This window comes from Sus scrofa, chromosome 6, assembly GCF_000003025.6.
Source record: "Sus scrofa isolate TJ Tabasco breed Duroc chromosome 6, Sscrofa11.1, whole genome shotgun sequence".
NCBI classification, from domain to species: domain Eukaryota; kingdom Metazoa; phylum Chordata; class Mammalia; order Artiodactyla; family Suidae; genus Sus; species Sus scrofa.
In genome coordinates, this window is record NC_010448.4 from 88,695,910 (window position 1) to 88,718,405 (window position 22,496).

The following is a 22,496-nucleotide window of genomic DNA, read 5'->3' on the forward strand; positions in this document are numbered from 1 at the left end:
GTAATCCGGAAGTGGCGTCAAACCCTCTTCCGCTTCTACTCACGTTGCCGCCTTCCCAGCGTTTTCGCCGGTATGGTGAGTTCTCTTTAGTTGGAGGTGTTTCCATGGGGGTCCTGGCTGGGGCATGGGCCTCTTTTGGGCACTGACACTCTCGTCCTGTCCCCACAGAAGCCGATCCTGCTGCAGGGCCATGAGCGGTCCATTACGCAGATTAAGTACAACCGCGAGGGAGACCTCTCTTCACGGTGGCCAAGGACCCTGTGAGCGTCCGCCGGAGGGCGGGCCGGCGGGACATACATACAGAGGGAGCCTGGGAGGGGGCGAGTTGCTTCTGCTGGGTCGAAGGGTAGACTAGCCAGTTTTGCCGCGAGGTAGAAATCAAAGAGCGCCCCGTTCTGAGAAGTAGAGAGAGACCATCCCGTGGTTAGGTGAGAGAGAAGTGAGGAAAAACTCAGTTGTTGGTAGGAGGAAGGAGTAGCCGGGGAGAAGAAAAGCAAATACCATTGTGGAAGGGGGACGGGGAAGAAGGTCAGCTCTCGGGGGGGGGGGTGAGGGGAAACCATTCTGGGAAAGAAAGCTATTCTACAAAAATAGGGGAACAGACCACCTGTAGAAAGGGAAAGTTGATCCTTGGGCAGCTAGAGACACAGTGGCCTTAGTGAAGATGTCCCTGGTGTCATTTCAGTCAGCTCTTTTGGGCCCTACCCTGTCAGTGACTGCAAACAGCCCCTCACATTACTGCCTGTTGAGGCACCTCCACATGGAGGAGGTTAACTCTAGTGACTAAACTGGAGGCTCTGAAATCAAAAAGACCTGGTTTGAATCCTGCATTCAGTAGCAGTGTGACTGAGCAGCGTGACTGCATTCACCATGCAGTGTGTCCTTTTTCACAAAATGTAGGTGGCAATAGTACCTCTCATGGGGTTATCTTTAGGATTAAAGGGGATTATTCAGGTAAGGAGTTTAGCACAGTACCTGGTGTGTGTGAGTACCTAATTAATGTTACTCATGTTATAAATTGCTTAGACATTATTTTGTTAGAGCTGCAGAGCTATGCTTTGAAGAAGGCATTATTGTCATGGCCACTTTACAGATGGGAAAACCGAAGATCATAGGGGAGAGGCTTCATTTTGAGATAATACTGTGAGAGAATAGCAGAGCAGGGACTGGAACCCAGGCTTTCTTACTACCACCTGCTCCCATTGGGACAGAGCACCAAAGTTGCTGCTTTTTAGGCTGGCACTCAACTTGATCTTTTATTCTTCTGAGGGTTTAGGAATCTGGGGAAGGACTGGCTGGGATAGTGGCAAATGGAGACTTTTTGCAAGCCTTCAGACTCCCCAGCGGGAAGGAGGAGAATCTAGGAGTTGGTCTTTTTTTAACAGCCACCTGCTCTTTCCCAAGAGACGAGCAGGAGAGGGCAGAATCTGGCTGGGCTGGAGCCTGCTGGGGCCCCTGGAGGAAAATAGGAGGCCATTGCTCTGCTGGGACACCTGTCAGGCTGTCACATTGTCATTGATTCCTCCAGATTGTCAATGTATGGTACTCTGTGAATGGTGAGAGGCTGGGCACCTACATGGGCCACACCGGTGCTGTGTGGTGTGTGGACGCTGACTGTATCCTTGTCTGTGCTCTGAGTCCATGCTCCCAGCGTCAGCCAGCAGCAGAGAGGCAGCTGACTTGGAGTTGGGAGTTTGAGATGCTCTTGTGGGTTTAGAGAATGATACCTACCTCCTACTTTTTGGTCCATTCATCGGTTGGGAGAACATTTAGGACAAGTTTCCATTTTGGATGAGGAGGTTATGATGTTCTGAGATCAGAGAAGAAGGGGGCTGTCTGGGAGGTTGGCCTTCCAGGAGGACAAGGGTTCAGGTGAGCTCTGTCGTGCTTCTTAACACCCTCTTCAGGGGACACCAAGCATGTCCTCACCGGCTCAGCTGACAACAGCTGTCGTCTCTGGGACTGTGAAACAGGTAAGCCTGGATCCTTTTTCAGCAGTGAGGACCTACGATACACTGGTTTAGGTGACCAGGTTCTGGAGAAGTAGAGGTAAATCCAGAGATGGTTCCTAGTCTGGGGAAAAAGAGACAGATAAGAAAAGAGGCCCTGCAGTAAGACACAGACCATGTGAGAGAAAGCAAGGAGCACTGCAGAAGGCCAGAGGGGGTCAACTGACGGCCTGGAATGGGGATGGGAGCCGCCTGGGACTGTTTCCCATGGTAAATGTCATATGAGCCAGGGCTTGAAGGATGAGAAAGAGGTCATTGCTTTGGCCCATGCAGGACTGAACGCACGGCAAGGGTCATGTCCAAGTCATCTCATCAGGCAAGAATTTCTGCTACTTAGGAGATGTAAATGACAGCAGTGGAGATGAGGCAGGCTTGGCCAGACCAGGCCTTGAATGCCAACTCAGAGCAGGGCTTTGTTCTGTAGGACTCCGCATGCTGTGAGGTCCCTGAGCAGGGAAGAGCATGTTTGACAAACCCAGGTGGCATGGGGAGCATTGGAGGAACAGACAGGAGACAGGGGAGCCTATTAAGCCGCTCAGTTTAGTAACTCTTTTCTGTGGACATGGAGAGAGCTAGAGCAGGTCTTTGCTGGGGAGGAGCACGTCCAGAGGCAGAGACATATAATGCAGTCCACTCTGAGTGCCACCGTGGCAGGGTGTCTGAGGGGGGACTATGGAGAAACTTAAAAGACTTGAGCCAGGAGTTCCCTTCGTGGCTTAGTGGTTAATGAATCTGACTAGCATCCATGAGGACCCAGGTTTGATCCCTGGCCTTGCTCAGTGGGTTAAGGATCTGGCGTTGCCGTGAGCTGTGGTGTAGGTCACAGACACAGCTCAGATCCCATGTTGCTGTGGCTGTGGTATAGGCCGGCAGCTGTAGCTCCAATTCAACCCCTAGCCTGGGAACCTCCATGTGCTGCGGGTGAGGCTCTAAGATAGCAAAAAAAAAAAAAAAAAAAAAAAAAGACTTGAGCCAAAGCACAGCAGTGAGGAAGCAGGTAGGGTGGGGACAGGAGTCACCAGCACAGGAGAAACAGCTCGATGTGACGATAGGCAAGTGTAAGGTCCTCCCCTCAGTGGCAGAGGGCAAGGGGTAGCCCAGGCTCTGCTTATCCACAGGGAAACAGTTGGCCCTCCTCAAGACCAACTCAGCAGTCCGGACCTGTGGCTTTGACTTTGGGGGCAACATCATCATGTTCTCCACGGACAAGCAGATGGGCTACCAGTGCTTCGTGAGCTTCTTTGATCTCCGGGACCCGAGCCAGATTGGTGAGCCGGCGCTGGGGCTAAGGACTAGGGTTGGGGTGAAGGATGTGGCTCCAGAGCCCAGGGCCTGACAGCTGCTGCCCCACACAGACAGCAACGAGCCTTACATGAAGATCCCCTGCAATGACTCCAAGATCACCAGTGCTGTTTGGGGACCCTTGGGAGAGTGCATCATTGCGGGCCATGAGGGTGGAGAGCTCAACCAGTATAGCGCCAAGGTAAGAGACTGGGTGGGACCTAAGCCCATCGGAATGATTCTCTCTCTTCTCTTTGTTTTTTTTTAATGGTTGCACTTGCAGCATAAGGAAGTTCCCAGGCTAGAGGTCACATCAGAGCTGCAGCTGTAGGCCTCCTCCACAGCCACAGCCACAGCAACGCCAGATCCTTAACCCACTGAGTGAGGCCTGGGATTGAACCTGCATCCTCATGGACACTATATTTGGTTTTTAACCTGCTGAGCCACAGCAGAAACTCCCAGAATGATTATGTATGGGAGTCCTCTTGCAGCATGGCAGGTTGGGGAGCTGGCTTTGTCACTGCAGTAGCTTATAAGCCCAGTGGGTAGATTGAGGGCTGGATTCATACACAGATGTCACCACTTTCCAAGTATGTAATCTTGGGCAAATTACATAACTTGCCTGTTCATCTGTAAGATGTTTCAAGATTGAATGATAGCAGGTGTTCAAAAAAACCTGTCACCAAGTACTCAGGATATATTCATAATAATCACAGCTAAGTATTTTCCTGCCACTATTGAGTGCTAGGCCCTATGCTAGGCTCTGAGGACAAAGAAGTAAATCAGGGGAGTTGCCATTGTGGTGCAGTGGAAATGAATCTGACTACTATCCACAAGGGTACAGGTTCAATCCCATGCCTCACTCAGTGGTTGGGGATCCGATGTTGCCGTGAGCTGTGGTGTAGGAAGCAGATGCAGCTCAGCTCTGTGGCTGTGGTGTAGGCCAGTAGCTACAGCTCTGATTTGACCCCTAGCCTGGGAACCTCCATATGCCACAGGTACAGCCCTAAAAAGCAAAAAAAAAAAAAAAAAAAAAGAAGAAGAAGAAGCACAAATAGCTCACACAAGTCAGATTGTGAGTTGTGCCACCATAGAGGTCTCAGCCAAGTACAGAAAGTGTCCTCTGTCACAGAAGAGGTGGCATGTACATTAGACCATGAAGATAAATAAATAGAGCTTCAAGCTGGAAGCGAGGGACGTGTCAGGAGATAAGGAGTTGTGATTTTTCCCTTCAGCAGTTGAGAATCTTCAAATTGTTGTGAATGATCAGGTTTTCTCTTTAGAAAGTTCTTACAGGCTATAGTTTGGAGAATAGACATGAACTAGGCAGTCGCCACAGGAATGTGGAGTACCTGACAGTCACGAGACATTCTAGGCGACTGATGAGATGGGGAGTTAGGGAAAGGGTAAAGGCCAGGCTGGCTCACATTTCTGATATGAGTGCCTGGGATTCTGGGGAATGCTGCAATATAAGAATGTAAAGATTAGTCAGTCACTCAATAAGCTCTGACTCTGGTCCACTAAGGTACCAGGCCTACCTGCAGGAAGGGAAAAGGAACCAAGATCAGACATAATACTTGTCTTTTTTTTCTTTTTTTCTTTCTTTCTTTTTTTCTTTTTAGGGCTGCACCCACGGCATACGGAGGTTCCCAGGCTAGGGGTCAAATTGGAGCTGTAGCCGCTGGCCTACACCACAGCCACAGCAATGCGGGATTCGAGCTGCATCTGTTCCTACACCACAGCTCACAGCAACCCTGGATCCCCAACCCACTGAGCAAGGCCAAGGATTGAACCCGAATCCTTATGGATCCTAGTCAGGTTCGTTACTGCTGAGCCACAATGGGAACTCCAACCCTGGGGGGGGGGTTAATAATCTTGTTTTCTAGATAGAGAAATTGAGGCACAGATCATTACTTTTTTTTTTTTTTTTTTTCCTTTTTATGGCTGTACCTGTGGCATGTGGAAGTTCCCTGGCTAGGGATCAAAGTGGAGCTGCAGCTGTAGGCCTGTGCCACAGCCATAGCAATGCTGGATCTGAGCCACATCTGTGACCTATACCATAGCTTGTGGCAACGTCAGATCCTTAACCCACTGAGTGAGGCCAGGGATCAAACCCACATCTTCACAGACACTATGTCAGGTTCCTAACCTGCTAAGCCACTGTGGGAGCTCTGAGAAGTACTTTTAAAGGCAAACTCCAAAACTCTTTGTACTATACAGTCTATCGGGTGGTTTAGTGGGAAGGAAAATCGGGAGATGAAATGGCCCTTTGAGAAGACCTAAAAAAAAAAAAAAAAAAAAAACTGCTGGCCCAGTGCATGGATTTGTCTCTGAGGTGGCATGGATTTGATCCCTGGCCCAGGTTTAGGCATTGCAGGCCCAGTGCAGTGGGCTAAGGATCTGGCATGGGTGGTAGCTGCAGCTCAGATTGGATTCCTGGCCCAGGAGCTTCCATATGCTGCAGGCGAGGCTGAAAAAGAAGAAAAGAATGCCGTGGTTCTCGTGAACTGTGACCAAGACCCTGTAGTAAGGCCGCCTCTGCCTCTTACTGGTTCCGTGATCTCCAGCATGTCAAACCACCTCTCTAAACTGTAATTTTTTCCTTTAAAATTTCCATTAAATGGAGTTCCTGTCGTGGCACAGTGGTTAACGAATCCAACTAGGAACCATGAGGTTGCGGGTTTGATCCAGTGGGTTAATGATCCGGTGTTGCCGTGAGCTGTGGTGTAGGTCGCAGACATGGCTTGGATCCTGCATTGCTGTGGCGCTGGCGTAGGCTGGCGGCTACAGCTCCGATTAGACCCCTAGCCTGGGAACTTCCCATATGCTGTAGAAGTGGCCCAAGAAATAGCAAAAAGACCAAAAAAAAAAAAAAAATCTGACTAGGAACCATGAGGTTGCGGTTCGATCCCTGCCCTTGCTCAGTGGGTTAATGATCCGGCGTTGCCGTGAGCTGTGGTGTGGGATGCAGACGCGGCTTGGATCCCATGTTGCTGTGACTGTGGGGTAGGCTGGTGGCTATAGCTCCGATTAGATCCCTAGTCTGGGAACCTCCACATACTGCGGGAGTGGCCCTAGAAAAGGCAAAAAGACCAAAAAAAAAATTCTGTTAAAATAACCCCTTCATAGGATTGTTGAGAGGCTTAGCAGAAATAGAAATAGGTGGTGTTAAGGGCTTAACACAGTACTTGGCAAATAGTAGCCATTCAATACATACTTGTTGGAAGAATTAAGTGAAAACCCGCCGTGCTGGTCCATGACAGTTAATTAATAGGTCCACAGATTGGGCACTAAGTGTGTGTTTCCTAGATGGACTAGCCGTGTTCATGAAACCTGTACACTTGGGTCAGGTTAGGATGTAGGCTTGGACTTGGGAGTAAATGTTGATTCGGGGAAACTGAGGTCCAACCCAGACCTCCCCGCCCCCAGCACGGAGCCCTGGCTGAGGCTTGGTGGCAGCGGCGGGGCTTTGGCTGGTCAGAGCCTCACTGTTCCTGCTTCCGCAGTCTGGAGAGGTGTTGGTGAATGTTAAGGAGCACTCGCGGCAGATCAATGACATCCAGTTATCCCGGGACATGACCATGTTTGTCACTGCATCCAAGGACAACACAGCCAAGGTAAGCCTGGGCAAGGGGTCCGGTGGGGCTGCCCCCTCCTGCATGGCTCTCCACTTGCCCGACGTCCCCCAGGAAGGCTCCGCTCACAGATTTCTCCCCGCCTTCTCTCTCTAGCTCTTTGACTCCACAACCCTGGAACACCAGAAGACTTTCCGCACAGAACGTCCCGTCAACTCGGCTGCCCTCTCTCCCAACTATGACCACGTAAGGGGACCCCACGCCCACCCCTGCGTGCTGCTGCCTCAGGATGTTTCCAGGATCTAGGTGTTTGTCTACCAATTAGGAAAGGAACTCTGGAGTGAAATAGTGTCAGGCAGAGAAGAGATTCCCCGAGCAACAACAAGGCTGAATGATTGGGAAGGCCCAGGAGACAGGGCAGGAGATGGCTGAAGGCTCTTTTTGTTCCTTATCCTAAATATCTATCTTCCCAGTCTGATGTGAGAGACATTAAAGGCTTATGAGATGAGAGGGGAAAACAGAAAATGGACTTGCCTGCCCTTCGGGCCTCTCTAGAGTGTCTCCTTCCCTTCAGGTGGTGCTGGGCGGTGGTCAGGAAGCCATGGATGTAACCACTACCTCCACCAGGATTGGCAAGTTCGAGGCCAGGTAAAGGGGGAAGGAGCTCTGCCAAACTGAAATGTCCTGAGGTGTCTTTCATGATAGACACAAACCATATAACTGAGAAGATGTCCCTCAATTCATTGGCTGCCAGGAAGAGAAGCCCCCCTGTGACAAGTGTGTAGCATAGCAGTTAAGCCCATGCACTCTCAGGCTTGCTCTTAAGCCCTGCACATCGTTGTCATTCTCTGTGCCCAATTACCCTTGACTGTATAAAGGGGACAATGATAATATACTTACCTCATAAAACTGTGCAGACACAGCTCGGATCCTGCATTGCTGTAGCTCTGTCGTAGGCCAGCGGCTACAGCTTCAATTAGACCCCTAGCCTGGGCACCTCCATATGCTGAGGGAGCGGCCCTAGAAAAAAGGCCAAAAAAGCCCACCGTGCACATTAAATAAATGACTCGATAGTTGTTAAGCGCTTAGAGCACTGCCTAGCACATAGCAAGGAAGACGTCTGGGTCCAGTCTTCCTCCAACTTTGTCTTATTTTGTTCACATTCGTGTTTCCCTTTTTTGGCTGCAACCATTGCATGTGGAAGTTCTGGGCCAGGGATCAAATCCGTGCCACAGCAGCGACAACACTGGATCCTTAACCTGCTGAGCTACAGGGGCTCATCATTTCTCTGTATCCTAGTTTCCCACTTTAGTTTGTGTTTGGGGAGTGGTACATCCAACATGGGTTTTGTTTTATTTGTTACGTTTTTTCTTTTTTGGCACTCCATAGGGAGTTCCCAGGCTAGGGATCAGATCTGAGCCATAGCTGTAACCTATGCCTCAGCTGTGGCAATGCTGGATCCTTTAACCCACTATGTGGTGCGGGGACAGGGATGGAACCTGTGTCCTGGTGCTGCAGAGATGCCACCAGTCCCACTGTGCCACAGTAGGGACTCCCCTCTGACATGCTTTTTTTTTTTTTTTTTTTCTTTTTTTATCTTTTTAGGGCTGTACCTGAGGCATATGGAGGTTCCCAAGCCAGGGGTCCAGTCATAGCTACAGCTGCAGGCCTACGCCCCAGCCACAGCAACTCAGGATCTGAGCCTCGTCTGCGACCTACACCACAGCTCATGGCAATGCCGGATCCTTAACCCACTGAGCAAGGCCAGGAATTGAACCCACAACCTCATGGTTCCTAGTTGGATTTGTTTCCACTGTGCCATGATGGGAACCCCCTCCCCACCCCCCATCCCCTGCCGCCCTGATGTGTTTTGAAAGGACATGAGGAATGATTGTCTCTTCCCAACACCGCCCCCCTCCAGGTTCTTCCACTTGGCCTTTGAAGAAGAATTCGGAAGAGTCAAGGGTCACTTCGGACCTATCAACAGCGTTGCCTTCCATCCTGATGGCAAAAGGTAGAACCCGGTGCAGTGAAGGGCACTGGGCTCAGCTCTGGTCTGCCCACCTCTGCCCCTTTCCCATGCCCCAGCCACCACTCCCAGGCCTGCCTCCCGCAGGGCAGGCATCTGACTGGGTCCCGGCTGTCTCTTTCAGCTACAGCAGCGGTGGGGAAGACGGTTATGTCCGCATCCACTACTTCGACCCGCAGTACTTTGAATTTGAGTTTGAGGCTTAAGAAGCTGGATCTCCGTCTGGGGTAGGGTCACAGAAGGTTTTGGACTCTGAGAAATAAATTAGTTTGGAAATAAATGGTTTCTTGTTGGATATTTTACAGGGCCTATTTCATCACTTTCCTTTCTCAGTGACACCCCCGCAAGCTGATACCAGTCACGGATGCCTTTATTATTTTGATCTCCTCCCTACACTTGGGACAGTTCAAACCTGGCACTTCAGTATTATGGGCCAGGCTGGGTTGCAGGGACCCTCTTCCAAGGTCCAAAGGTGCTGAGGGGCCTGGAGAAGGTTCAGGAACATCTCAACCATTATCCAAGGAATGAGCGCTTAGGGTTGGGGCTCAGAGGCTGAAACTGTTGGCTGAGAGCCTTCTGCCTTCTCCTGATCTGTCACTATTTGCCACACCTTCTCCCATGCTACCTCTGAAGGCTCAGGCGGACGGGTCCAGCGAAGAAACAGGCCTGAGGAGGAGGAGGACAGGTAAGGAAGCTGAGCAGAGGGGAGAACTCCCCAGGGGAGGAGGAGGGGTGGGGTCACCTTGCCACAGTCGCAGGCTCTGGGGCTCCACAGATGGCCAGATGGCGGAGGGGTTGGGGACGTATAGCGGGTTCCGGAGTTTCCGTTGCTCTTTTGGCTGATTGAGCCCAGACCACAAGGAGTGCGTTCGAGTTCTCACTTCACACAGGCATCTGGAGGGAGGGAGAGAGAGTGCTTCCAGCCTCAGCTATGTCCTCTGGGATTCTGGGGCCCTGGTTAGCAGGGTGACAGCTCCCCCAGGGCAGTGAAAACCTCTCCTGCAGATGTTACTGCCAGTCAGATCCTCAACTGGGCACTACGATCAAATAGGAATGAGACAAAAATTCTAGTTCTTAAGGAATTCTGCTTAGCTTTGCCTGAAAGATCAGGGAAGCCTCATTAAGAATGTGCCATGTGGCAAATGAACCTTTCACAGAAAAGAAAATCATGGACTTGGAGAATAGTCTCATGGTTGCCAAGGGGGGTGAGAGGAAGCAGGATGGATCGGGAACTCGGGGTTAATAGATGCAGACTATTGCCTTTGAAATGGAGAAGCAATGAGATGCTGCTGCGTAGCCCAGAGAACTATGTCTAGTCACTTATGATGGAGCATGATAATGTGAGAAAAAAGAATATACATGTATGTGTAATGGTCACCTTGCTGCACAGTAAAAAATTGACAGAACACTGTAAACCAGCTATAATGAAAAAAATTAAAATCATTATATAAAGAAAAAAAAAAAAGGAGTTCCCGTCGTAGCGCAGTGGTTGATGAATCCGACAAGGAACCATGAGGTTGCGAGTTCGATCCCTGGCCTTGCTCAGTGGTTAATGATCCAGCGTTGCCGTGAGCTGTGGTGTAGGTCACAGACGCGGCTCGGATCCTGCATTTCTATGGCTCTGGCATAGGCCGGTAGCTGCGGCTCCAATTGGACCCCTAGCCTGGGAACCTCCATATGTCGCAGGAAGCGGCCCTAGGAAAGGCAAAAAGACCAAAAAAAAAAAAAAAAAAAAAGAATGTGCCATTTGGAGTTCCTATTGTGGCTCAGCGGTAACGAATCCAACTGCTATCCATGAGGATACGGGTTCGATCCCTGGCCTTGCTCAGTGGGTTAAGGATCTGGCATTGTGAGCTGTGGAGTAGGTTGCAGACGTGGCTCAGATCCCACATTGCTGTGGCTGTGGTGTAGGCTGGAGCTGTAGCTCCCATTGGACCCCTAGCCTGGGAACTTCTATATGCTGCAAGTGCGTCCCTAAAAGCAATAAGAAGAATGGGCCATTTGAGCTGGGTCTATCAGCAGAAGTTCACCAGCTGTGCAAAAACATGGGAGGACCTGGGAGGGAGTGAACTGCATGAACAAAAACAAGAAAGGGGGAGAAGAGTTCCTGTTGTGGCTCAGTAGTAATGAACCCAGCTAGTATCCATGAGGATACAGGTTCGATCCCTGGCCTCGCTCAGTGGGGATTAGGATCTGATGTGGCGATGAGCTGCAGTGTAGGTCGAAGATGCGGCTTGGCTCTGGCGTGGCTGTGGCTGTGCCCAGCTGCTGTAGCTCTGGTTTGACCCCTAGCCTGGGAACTTCCACATGCTGCGTGTATGGCCCCAACAAGCAAAAAAAGTGAGAAAGGGTTTAATGTAACCATTAATAGGACCACATTCAGTCCAATGTGATCACTGAACTGATGAATTTTATTTAATTTATTTATTTATTTATTTTAAGGATAAAGGTAAGAACGGTGAGGAAGCTGTCCCAATGGTCCACATGGAAAGGAAACTAGATTAGGTAGTAGGAGGGGCTTTTTTTTTTTTTTTCTTTTTCTTTTTAGGGCCACGCTTGCAGCATATGAAAGTTCCCAGGCTAGGGGTTGAATTGGAGCTGTAGCTGCTGTCTTAAGCCACAGCCACAGCAACACCAAATCCGAGCCTTGCCTGTGACCTACACCACGGCTCACAGCAACGCCGGATCCTTAACCCACTGAACAAGGACAGGAATCGAACCTGCATCCTCATGGATGCTAGTCAGATTTGTTTCCACTGAGCCATGACAGAAACTCCCTAAGCTAAAAAATTCTTAAGGGAAAAAAGCTCATGAGGAAGAATGGGGGAGAGGGAGGTAAAAAAACAACAGCTTCTAACCTGAATGATAAGCGGAGTTAGTGAAAACAACATGGCGGGGAGGAACCCGGGGGCAACCAAAGATAATTAAGCATGATTTCCACCTTCTTAAGAGTGAACCCTCCTCTCATCCCAGTCTGATGAGTCAAAGATGGCTAATGGGAGCTCATTGGGAGCACATACAAGTCAACCAAATAATAAAAACAACTACCACTTGTGTGCCCACTGTGTGGCGGGCACTGTGCTAAACACTTTCACTTGACAAATCTTCACATACACACATAGCTCACCCCTCAATAATGGTGACTATTATCACCCTTTCCTTGCTCTTGGTGAAACAGGCTCCAGGGTTGTTTTTGATCACCTAGCAGGTGAGTGGTGGAGCCAGAATTTGAGCCCAAACAAGTAGACTCAGCTTTCAACCTCTAAGCTATTGCTTCACTAGAATCAAGTCTGCAGTGTGGGAGAGAGCCCCAGAAATGGTTTCCACAGCAACTTTCCCCTTGAGTCCGTGTTTCTGAGCTAGGAGTGGGCTGCTTCGTGGCTATAGACAGAGTGGTTAGGTCTGAAGGACTGGCCTTGGACCCATCCATTTCTAGCTTTGCAGAAGTGAAGGGGAAGTATGAGGTCTGGAGGTAGGAGAGAAGGGGACATTCAGTTTTTCTAAAAGAGGAAGGAAAGGGAATGGTGTCCTTCTAAGGAAGTAGGATGCCGCAGCGGCAGGTGCCCGCCCCATCCTGTGTCTGCCCCCTTAGCTCACCTCTCCTTTTCGCTGTTGCAGAGGAAGGTGCCGAAAGGCGAGGCATAGGAGTGATCAAACAGCGCCAACAGCATCCCCTCCCCAAACTCCAGCGACAGCGGGAACTGGCGGCCCAGCTGCCACACGCAATCCAGGAAGAGGAGAAAAGTGGGTGCCTCGTGCTTGGGGCGGGCGTGGGAGAAGGCCGAGTGGGCACAGCGCAGCTGGAAGGGGTGGCCGGCCTGGGGAGGGGGCAGAGCGATGGGCACAAGAAAGCAGGGATTCTGGAGGGAGGGATAGGGCTGGGCTGGGCCACTACTTACCTGGATCCACTCCCGCTCTATCAGTTCCTGGAATCCAGCCATGGTCCGGCTCAAGGGGTCTAGGATGATTTGGGCGAGTGAAGTCACGAGCAGGGTGCTGTCTGTGCCTTCAGCCCCGTGCACCAGGATGCAGGCCCCTTCCCTGTGGGCCCAGGGCTTGTCAAAAGTTGGCCAGTCCTTCCCTGCCTGGGGTGGCCAGGCCAGGAATAGAATGAGCCCATTTGAAGGGTGCATTTGCATAATGAGACATGGTTTTTGTGCCTTGGTGTTATGCCCACCCTGCCCTGTTCTGTTTTGTAGGGTAGGGGCCTTACCGTTCCATGCTGTGGGCTGCTAGGCAGGCGGTGCTCAGTGTCTCCTTCACATGTGACAGCCACCGGCAACCCTCTAGTCGACTAAGCCAGCGATCCATGCTCTGCTCCAGGTCCCCACAGGCCTCCACCAAGCGCACGAAGCTCTCCTGTAGGGGCCGCCCCCTGTACGAGTGGGAGTCTACTTATCCCTCCTCCAGCCCTAGCTCCAGTGAGCACAGCCTGGGAACAAGTGCTCCAGACCCAGGATGGACAGATAGAGCCCTCCGAGGAGCCCATATGACAAGAGTGACACAGGGCCCTTTGGGGAGCCCATCTAATTGGATCGAAATGATTCCCCAATCTTGAGGCTTCCCCAGTCTGGTGGAGGAGACCCTTTGGGGAGACCTAGTCTATTGGGGGGGCAAGAACAATACCTGGGGAGGGGTCACCTAGCCCTCTGAAGAAACAGAGGATGCCCTGGGAAACCCCCAATTTGATGAAGGTGTCACAGTACCCTTGAAGTACCCCAGTCTGACACAGTCCCCCCGGACAAGACAACACGATGCTCTTGGGATTCTGGTATCTGCTCCTACTTCCCAGGAACCGTTCTGCTCTAGATCACCAGTAACCTCCTGCCAGAAAATCTAATTGAGACTTTGTCAGCCTTGTTTGAAAGCCTTCAGTGGCTCCCCTCTGCCTTTAGGGTAAAATCTAAGCTCAAAATCATGGCGTACAAGACCTTTGCTCTGGGCTCTGTCACCCCTTCAGCCTCTCCACCTCCATCTGTCCCTCTCTGCTTCCTCCTCACACTCCACACTCCTATCACACTGAGGTGCACACAGTTCCAAAACCAGGACAGATGACTGGGCTCCCTGCCCCACACACCTGCAGCGCCTTCCACCTGGAGTGTCCCCCCCACCCCCGCCCGGGGCTCACCCCTCCTCCCTGGTCTCAGCTAAAGCATCCTGTTCTCAGGGAAACTTTCTCTGGATGACCTAAGAGACAGGTGCCTTCTCTGTGCTGCTACATACCACACTGAATTCCAGCTGCCTGTTTACTGCTGATCTTCCAGCCACATCTGGGCTGGCCACCATCTCAGCCTCTGTGCCGGGTCAATGTGGGTTGAATAAATGAATAAACAGAGTTTTGTATTCTGGATAAGGAAGCAGTCCACTCTCCTCAAAGCACAAAAACTGCCTCAGGATCTCCTCGTGGTGCTACCAGCACCTGGAGACAGAGGGAACAGATGACAGCTGTGTGGGCAGAGCCTTCAGGGCAGGGCTGGGACCAGTGCAGAGGGGTGTGTGTTTGTGTGGTGAGGTTGTTCCTGGAAAAACCAGGAAAGAGTTTTAAAGAGGTACTTTTTTCTAGGCACAGAGTTGCTGTGCCTACAGAGGCATGGGCTCCGTCAGTGGGATGCCCACTTGGCAGGATGGTTTCCAGGAGAGACCTAACAGTCAGACCTCAAGGTTTCTGGAATACACCCGTCCCCCAACCACAACCATGAAAAGTCCTGCAGGAGAGAGGTTAGGAGAGGGTGGGAAGGCTCCTTACCTCTCCAGGGGCCGGTGCAGCCGTTTCCAGCCCGGGTAGGCAGCCTTGGACTCCGTGCCGCCACCAGTCATGCGCGCCTGTTTGGCAGCCTGGGTCGAGCGAGTGTCCACGATGAAACCCTGGGCCCCAGGGCGAGCCCCCGCCAGCACAGCTCGCAGCAGCTCCTCATCCTCAGCACAACGCCGCTTCTGAGGCCCAGTCAGGGGCTGGCTGGAACGTAGCACCGCCTGCGAACAAGGAACAAGGACTCGGCTCCGGAAGCCTTACCCACCTAGCCCTGGTTCAGGGACTTTGTTCATAGGGTCCCTAGGCCAGGGCTACATACACACTGGAGCAGGGCTAGAGCCGGAAGGGGCGCAGAAGGCCCATGGGCGTCGGACCCAGGTCTGGGTGGCTTGTGGCCGGAGTGGGTAGGGACCTGATGGGTAGACCGTGGGTGGGTCATGGGTTGACAAAGGAGGGACGAGGCTCCAGGGGGCCCAAACCAGCCGAAGTCTGGGCGGGACATAGGCGAGGCTCCGAAAACCGGAGAGAGGGGCGGGGTCCGCGTCGGTGAAAGCAGGATTGAGCCGAGGGGGGCAGAGCCAGAATAGAGCCGGAGCCCCGCAACAGCCGCCAGGCAACAGCCGGGCAACGAACTGGCCAGACCAGTGCAGAGAAGACCCAAGGAGGGAGCAGAGGCTTCTAGCGGCGGGGTCTGGGGAGGGGCGGGGCTCACAGTTCCGCTGGGAGCGTGGTAGTAGCTGAGAACCGGGAAGCGGCCTCCCTGGCGGAAGCGGGCGCTGCGCGCCAGGGCATCGTTGTTCACCGCTCGAGGCACGATCACAGCGCGGGGGTAACTGGGGCACAAACTGAAGTCCTCGTTCGCCTCGCTCAGCCGCCAAGCGTTGGTCTGTGGCACAAGAAGGAGCAAAGATCAGGTCTAGGGCTCCCAGTGAGTGCCCCGTCCCTGCTCCCCTTCCAGGGCCGGCTCTTCCACATTCCCAGGCCCCCACGACCGCGCCCACCTCGCGAGCTACTCTCTTGTAGTAGCTTTCGGGCGGGTGGAAGTGCCAGGCATCGCCCAATCTCAAGCTCTTGGGACGGTAGAAGAATGGAAAGGAGGTGATGACTGATTCCAGGGAGGACAGCGCCTGGGAAGGAAGTCAAGGCATCTGGGAAAGGTTGGAATCCAGCCCTCCGCACCGCAGCTCTCGCCTCTCCATCTACTCCAGAACCCTCTGCATCTCTTTGCCATTAGCTTTGCTCCAGAATAACACTGGATGCTGGGTCCCCTTGAGCGATAACCCCCGCTGACCCCCTCGTTAAGGGATAGGTAGCTTAAGGGCCTCTGGTGCACCCTTGGCGGACCTCGATGGAGCGGGCGATGTCCAGCGTCGCCTCCACGCCCTCTATTTCTAGCTGCAACACTCGCAGGTCCTTACAGCGCAGCGTGATGGTGCCGGAGTCACCCTCGACCCTAGAGATGTACGGGTTTAGGCTTAATGTCCCCCGCCCCCGACCAGGGGAGGAGAAGGGAGTTTCGTAGGGTCGCACGTTATGCAGGGGCGCACCAGCTCCAACAGCGCTTGCCCTTCCCCCTCTCCCTGCGGAGCCGCGCGCTCCCCAACTACCCGGACGTCGCCGCCACGTCTCTCACCGCTTCTCGATGGAGTCGACACTACGCAACAGCAGCAGCCACAGATCTGGAGTCGCCTGGGCCCCTGGCGACAGCAGCAGGTGGTGGCCGGTGACGCAGAGCGTGCCGCGCAGCGGGGGCGTCTCCGAGCCCCGCAGGAGCTCGGCTTGGGCTTGGCCCGTACGTATCAGCTCCGAGAACTCCATTCCTCCAGCGGAGGGCCTGGGGCCCGACAGGAGGACAGACTCTAGGAGCGTCAGGCGGGTGAGCGCGGACTCCGAAAGGGACAGGAACTGGCTGGGCAGCTGGCGACGCCGGCAGGACAGCTGTTAAGGAGGCCCCTTGGAGGAAAAGATCACACAGCGTCACAGGACCCCCCCCCCCCATTGCCAACACTTCTTAGTGAGACCCTGGGGCTAGTAGAAACTGTTAAGGAAACCTCAATTTCATCATCTGTGAAATGGGGAGAATAACCTTGGTAAAGCCCTTTACCTCCTGCCTGAGTTGCCGGAGGACCTCATTTTTGTGTGTTGCTGTTGTTTTTAATTCTGGGGAGCTGGCACTCCCACTGATTTCAAAAAATAAAGGAAAAGACCGTCTTTCTCCTGTACCCTGGTGGAAGGGGTAGAAAGGGTAGATGTGAAACGGGGAACTGTCTGCATCCTCCCCTACGGCGGAGGCAGGGTGGGGGGAAAATCCCCTGGTCCACCTTAAACACAAGCAGCTGTGTCGCTGGCGCCCCTCCCCCACCACAGCTGGAAGTCCCTGCCTGAGGGCGCCCTCTATGGGGGCCACTTCTGGTACAGAAGCCCCATCCCGCGTCTCTCCATCCTTCCACCAAACATGAATGGACTCTGCACCGAGCTGGGCCTTACATTGGGTGTTGAGACGCAAGGATGGCCGAGGGAAGTTCCGTTCACAGAGTTTTCAGCCTGGGAAAAGACGCACTTAAGCTGGAAGACCCATCCATCCAAGTGTTCTTATATTTCTTTAACACTGATGCCTACACCGTGTTAAAGGCTGATTACCAAGAAGAAATGTCTCCCTGCCTTTAACGAGCCTTCTGGTCTACCAGGTTTCAGGCTTTTGTGTGTGTGCAAGACCCTTCTTTCAAATAATGAAGTCATCGGTGGACCCTCCCCCCCATCATATAAACATAAAGTTGGAACCACTCTGTGAAAGGAATCAGACATAAAAGAGTACGAATTGTAAAATTCCAGACCAGCTGAAATCAGCTGGGATGGGAATTCCTCAGAAATGCAAATTATCAGGCCCTACCTGACATACACTGAATCTGAAGCTCTGGGAATGGGGCCCAGCAATCTGCTTAAACAAGCTTTCCAGGCAATTCTGATCCATGCTGAAGTTGAGAACACTGGAAAGTATACAAAAAGGCAAAGCGAATCTATGCTGTCAGAAATTAGGGTAGTATCACTGAAACCAAGTCCCCCTAAAACTAAGTTCTCTCTCTCTCTCTTTTTTTTTTTTGCATTTCTTTTTTTTTTTTTTTAAGATTTTTATTTTTTCGGAGTTCCCGTTGTGGCTCAGTGGTTAACAACGACTAGGAACCATGAGGTTGTGGGTTCGATCCCTGGCCGCGCTCAGTGGGTTAAGGATCCAGTATTGCCATGAGCTGTGGTGTAGATCACAGACCCGGCTTGGATCTGGCGTTGCTGTGGCTGTGGCTACAGCTCCGATTAGACCCCTAGCCTGGGACCTCCATATGCCGCGGGTGCGGCCCTAAAAAAGACAAAAAAACAAACAAAATAAAATAAAAATTAAAAAAAAATAAAAGCAAGTTCTCTTACTGAGTTTATGATTCTCTCTATCCAAACTTTAATCCCCTTTTTGTCCCCTTTGACCATAATCTTGTGCTAACTGAATAATCAACCAGAGTGAGGTGACTAAAATTGCTGTTGTCAGTAACATCACTAATGTACTAAAATTGCTATTCTAGATATCGTCATTAACAGACAAACTCCAGTTGTTTCTCCAGGGCAAGATGAGGTAACAGCTCATCAGCCCGAAGCCATGGACTCCCTAGCCAGATAATCTTAAACCAGAGACATCCTGACGCCTGAAACTACAATTAAGAAACGTCACATGAGTTCCTGTCGTGGCGCAGTGGTTAACGAATCCGACTAGGAACCATGAGGTTGCGGGTTCGATCCCTGCCCTTGCTCAGTGGGTTAATGATCTGGCGTTGCCGTGAGCTGTGGTGCAGGTTGCAGAAGCGGCTCAGATCCCGAGTTGCTGTGGCTCTGGCATAGGCCAGTGGCTACAGCTCCAATTTGACCCCTAGCCTGGGAAACTCCATATGCCGCGGAGCAGCCCATTGTGGCTCAGCAATAACAAACCCAACTAGTACGAGGACACAGGTTCCATCCCTGGCCTTACTCGGTGGGTTCAGGATTTGGCATTGCTGCAAGCTCTGGTGTCGATCAAAGATGCAGCTCACATCTGGCATTGCTGTGGCTGTGGCGTAGGCCAGCAGCTGCAGCTCTGATTCGACCCCTAGCCTGGGAACTTCCATGTGCTGCAGGTGCGGCCCCAAAAAGACAAAAAAAAAAAAAAAAAAAAAAAAGAAAAGAAAAAAGGAAATGAAGAAATGTCACAGAAACAGAAACGTCACAAGATGATGATTAATCCCAGCCTCTTTGTTCTTCCCCTTAAAAAAAACAAAAACAAAAATCTAACCCTCAAAGACCAAGTTCGAGTGGATCTGGGGCTTTTTTCCTACTCCTTTGTTGCCCCCACCCCCGAAGTGAACCCTTACTTTGTTGCAAAGTCAGATCTTGGCTTTTTGCATTTGGGGCACATGAGCAAGCCCTATGTTTGGTTACATTGCCCTTAGAAGAGTTGCGATAGGGCAGGAGCACAAAGGAGACTTCCTGGATGCTGGTAATATTCCTTCGCTCCATCTGGGTACTGCTTATATAAGTGTAATCAGTTTGGAAGAACTCATCAAGCCACATACTTCTGACATGGAAGTTTCTCTCTGTGTGTGTTACATTGCAACACAAAGTTTTAAAAAGGGAACTTCTCTGGTTGAAGCCCTGGGAGGGGCAGGGAGAAGAAGGTCCAGGAGCCCAATGCTGCATTTAGCCCCACACATCATCCTTGAGGAATTTCCAAGGGAACATGAAGTTCTTTAGAATAGAGCTTGAAATAATTGGTCTGTCTCAATAGAGGGTCAGTGACTTGTCCAAGGTCCCACAGAACCTATACCAGAACCAGATCTCTGACTCTCGAGCCAGGGATCTAGACACGATTCCCTTGCTGAAGGGCCAGTGACATGAGTGGACACAGGGCACAGCTTATCAGTCTCCTATCCCCTCCCCATTCCCTTAACCTTGGTCTTGGGAAGAGGTCCAAGACTGGTGTGGATGATGCTTTTCTTATCCTGGAGCAACTTCCTTTCTGGGAACTGGGTGTCTCCTTCTGGACAAAGACAATAAATTTTATCCAAGGGGCCAGAGGAGCAGGGCTCCCTCAGCCCCCACCCGGATGGGCATCACGTGGCTTCTGGGTTAGCAGTCCAGGAAAATCCCAGCCCTTTCACACGCACTTCCCACACCCATCTCCTTACGCACTCTGATATATTCAAGCCTCCCTGACCCACCTTGAACATTCACCATCCCACACTCCCTGGCACATCTCTTTCACCATCAGCTTCTGTCACCTCTTCCTGGGCAATATTCCCAGGCTTTCCCTAATCCCAGAACTGCAGCCTGTCATTCACTCCCAACCATGTCCCTGGGGCCACTGAAATTCCAGGCAGTAGGGGAAGAAGATGAGGAGGATGAGGAAGAAGAGAGCCTGGACTCTGTAAAGGCGCTGACGACCAAGTTGCAGCTGCAGACACGGCGGCCTTCATATCTGGAGTGGTCAGCCCGGGTCCAGAGCCAGGCCTGGCGCAAGGCCCAAGCTAGACCCGGACCGGAGGGACCTGGGGCCATCTGTGGCTTTGACTCAATGGAATCTGCCCTTGAGTGGCTCCGACAGGAACTGGTGAGTCTGGTGGGGTGGGCAACCTTATAGAGGGCCTTGGGGTAGTCTTCCTTAGGGCCCAAGACCCTGGGTGTGGGGAGGGGATGAGAATGGACCCTGTCTCTGGCAACCGCCCACTTTTGTGGCTTGCTGAAGATGGAGTCCATCCAATCTACTGACCTTGTGTTCCTGTGGCTTAGAGGACAGAGCCCTGCCTTTGCGGGCCACCACTTAAACGGGGGAAGGCATGGCCTCCCATACTCTGGGAATTGCTGTACCCAAAGATACAAAGGAGAACTGACCACGCTATAGACAGAGGAGGTGAGTGTTAAATAGGTGGCTCTTAACCCAATATTGGCAAGTACAAAAATGTCCAGCCTCCAAATTCGAGATTCTACTTAGTTGATCTAGGATTGGCCCCTGGGCACCTGTATTTGTGTAATAAAGTTTCCTTAGCTTGGTTTTAGAGCACCATCTGAGAATCAAGATCTCAAGCTGATCATGATGAATCAAGCTGAGGTGTGAGGGGTGGGTGGGGAGGACACAGTCAATGCACTGACCCAGGATGTTGACGAGAAGGGAAGAATGGCGGTCAGCGAGCTTACGCCCCCTCTCGGCTGCAGCGGGAGATGCAGACACAGGACCGCCAGCTGGCAGGGCAGCTGCTTAGACTGCGGGCGCAGCTGCACCGGCTGAAGGTTGACCAAGCCTGTCACCTGCACCAAGAGTTGCTGAACGAGGCCGAGCTGGAGCTGGAGCTGGAGCCTGGGGCCGGCCTGGCCCTGGCCCCGCCTCTGCGGCACCTGGGCCTCACGCGCATGAACATCAGCGCCCGGCGCTTCACCCTCTGCTGAGGGCCACCTGCGTGACCCCTGGGCCACCTGCTACCTCATCCCCTGCCCACCTGGGAAAAGAAAGGGAGGGGTGTCCCAGAGGAGCCAGCACCTGGAAAGGGCGAGGGGAGAGATGGGGAGAGTCACTCAGTTCTCTGGGAGCATAAAGCCCCAGCATCCTGTTGCTCCTGCTGCTGCGCATGGGGGTGGGGTGGGAGGAAGGGGAGGAGCTCACAGACAGCCCTGCCCCAGGCTCCTCAATAAACCTCTGCTTCCCATCAAGGTCTCTGCAGTCATTTATTCAGGCCCAAGGTCACTGTATGTCCCCTCTTCCTGGGACCAGGAATTTTACTGCAGGAAAGAAGGCCGGCCTTGGGGGTAAAGATGGACTATTTTAATGGGTCCCCATCTCTCCCCCAGCTCCACCTCTATCGCTCCGTCTTATCAAGATCAGAACTGGGAAGAAATTAAAATTCTAAATCATCCCATGGAGGTGTTCCTGTCATGCCTCAGTGGTTAATGAATCTGACTAGGAAACAGGGATTGCAGGTTCAATCCCTGGCCTCGCTCACTGGGTTAAAGATCCTGTGTTGCCGTGAGCTGTGGTGTAGGTCACAGACTGGGATGGAACCCTGTGTGGCTGTGGTGTAGGCAGGCAGCTACAGCTCAGATTAGACCCCTAGCCTGAGAACCTTCAAATGCCACAGGTGCGGCCCTAGAAAAGACCAAAAAAAAAAAAAAAAAAATCACCCCATGGAAGATGACTTAGGTAGATGGGCAGCTGAAAAGCAGCAGGACCTGGTAGCTGTCAGTGCCAGCTCCACCACTGATTCCTTTTCTTTTCTCTTCTTTCTTCTTTTTTTTTTTTTTTTTTTGTCTTTTTGCTATTTCTTGGGCCGCTCCCGCGGCATGTGGAGGTTCCCAGGCTAGGGCTCGAATCGGAGCTGTAGCTGCCAGCCTATGCCAGAGCCACAGCAACGCAGGATCCGAGCCATGTCTGCGACCTACACCACAGCTCACGGCAACGCCAGGTCGTTAACCCACGGAGCAAGGGCAGGGATCAAACCCACAACCTCATGGTTCCTAGTCGGATTCGTTAACCACTGCGCCACGACGGGAACTCCCTTTTCTTTTCTTTTTTGATCTTGCCTGGGACATGTGGATGTTCTTCGGTCAGGTATGGAACCTGTGCCACAGCAGGGACCAGAGCTCCTGCAGTGACAATACCAGGTCCTTAACCTGCTCTGCCACAAGGGAACTCCCACCATTGATTGCTGTTAGATCTTGAGAAGGTCCCTTAACACTTGCATCAGTTTCTTTCTTTATCTCTAAAATGGAAATGCTGGAGTTCCCTTGCGGCACAGTGGATTGAGGATCCCGAGTTGTCAATGCAGCAGCTCAAGTCACTGCTGTGG

General features: G+C 52.1%; 3 protein-coding genes across 5 annotated transcripts; 2 read left to right on the forward strand and 1 right to left on the reverse strand.

Annotated features, from left to right (window-relative positions):
• EIF3I (eukaryotic translation initiation factor 3 subunit I) lies at positions 17-9,174 on the forward strand. The gene is given in 12 exon segments (NM_001244624.1): positions 17-75; positions 169-235; positions 238-260; positions 1,529-1,616; positions 1,908-1,973; positions 3,128-3,277; positions 3,365-3,492; positions 6,797-6,907; positions 7,022-7,111; positions 7,440-7,513; positions 8,787-8,879; positions 9,019-9,174. Coding segments are annotated over 12 exon segments (975 nt in total). The 5' UTR covers positions 17-72; the 3' UTR covers positions 9,101-9,174.
• On the reverse strand, positions 9,244-16,939 carry LOC106510645 (myotubularin-related protein 9). 2 transcript variants are annotated; one of them, XM_021095804.1, is made up of 11 exons: positions 16,751-16,939; positions 16,280-16,599; positions 15,991-16,099; positions 15,648-15,773; positions 15,359-15,532; positions 14,641-14,867; positions 13,108-13,269; positions 12,794-12,935; positions 12,492-12,712; positions 9,637-9,788; positions 9,244-9,560 (listed from the first exon to the last, which is right to left on the reverse strand). In XM_021095804.1, the coding sequence occupies exons 2-11, from the start codon at positions 16,462-16,464 to the stop codon at positions 9,427-9,429; spliced, it is 1,632 nt and encodes a 543-aa protein (XP_020951463.1). In that variant the 5' UTR covers positions 16,465-16,599; positions 16,751-16,939; the 3' UTR covers positions 9,244-9,426. The 2 variants fall into 2 exon arrangements, with proteins under 2 accessions (XP_020951463.1, XP_020951462.1); XM_021095803.1 differs by having other exon boundaries at positions 16,280-16,860.
• On the forward strand, positions 19,801-21,363 carry FAM167B (family with sequence similarity 167 member B). Of its 2 annotated transcripts, XM_005665176.3 has the most exons (3): positions 19,801-20,269; positions 20,449-20,569; positions 20,872-21,363. In XM_005665176.3, the coding sequence occupies exons 1-3, from the start codon at positions 20,009-20,011 to the stop codon at positions 20,916-20,918; spliced, it is 429 nt and encodes a 142-aa protein (XP_005665233.2). In that variant the 5' UTR covers positions 19,801-20,008; the 3' UTR covers positions 20,919-21,363. The 2 variants fall into 2 exon arrangements, with proteins under 2 accessions (XP_005665233.2, XP_003127810.2); XM_003127762.4 differs by lacking the exon at positions 20,449-20,569 and having other exon boundaries at positions 19,805-20,269.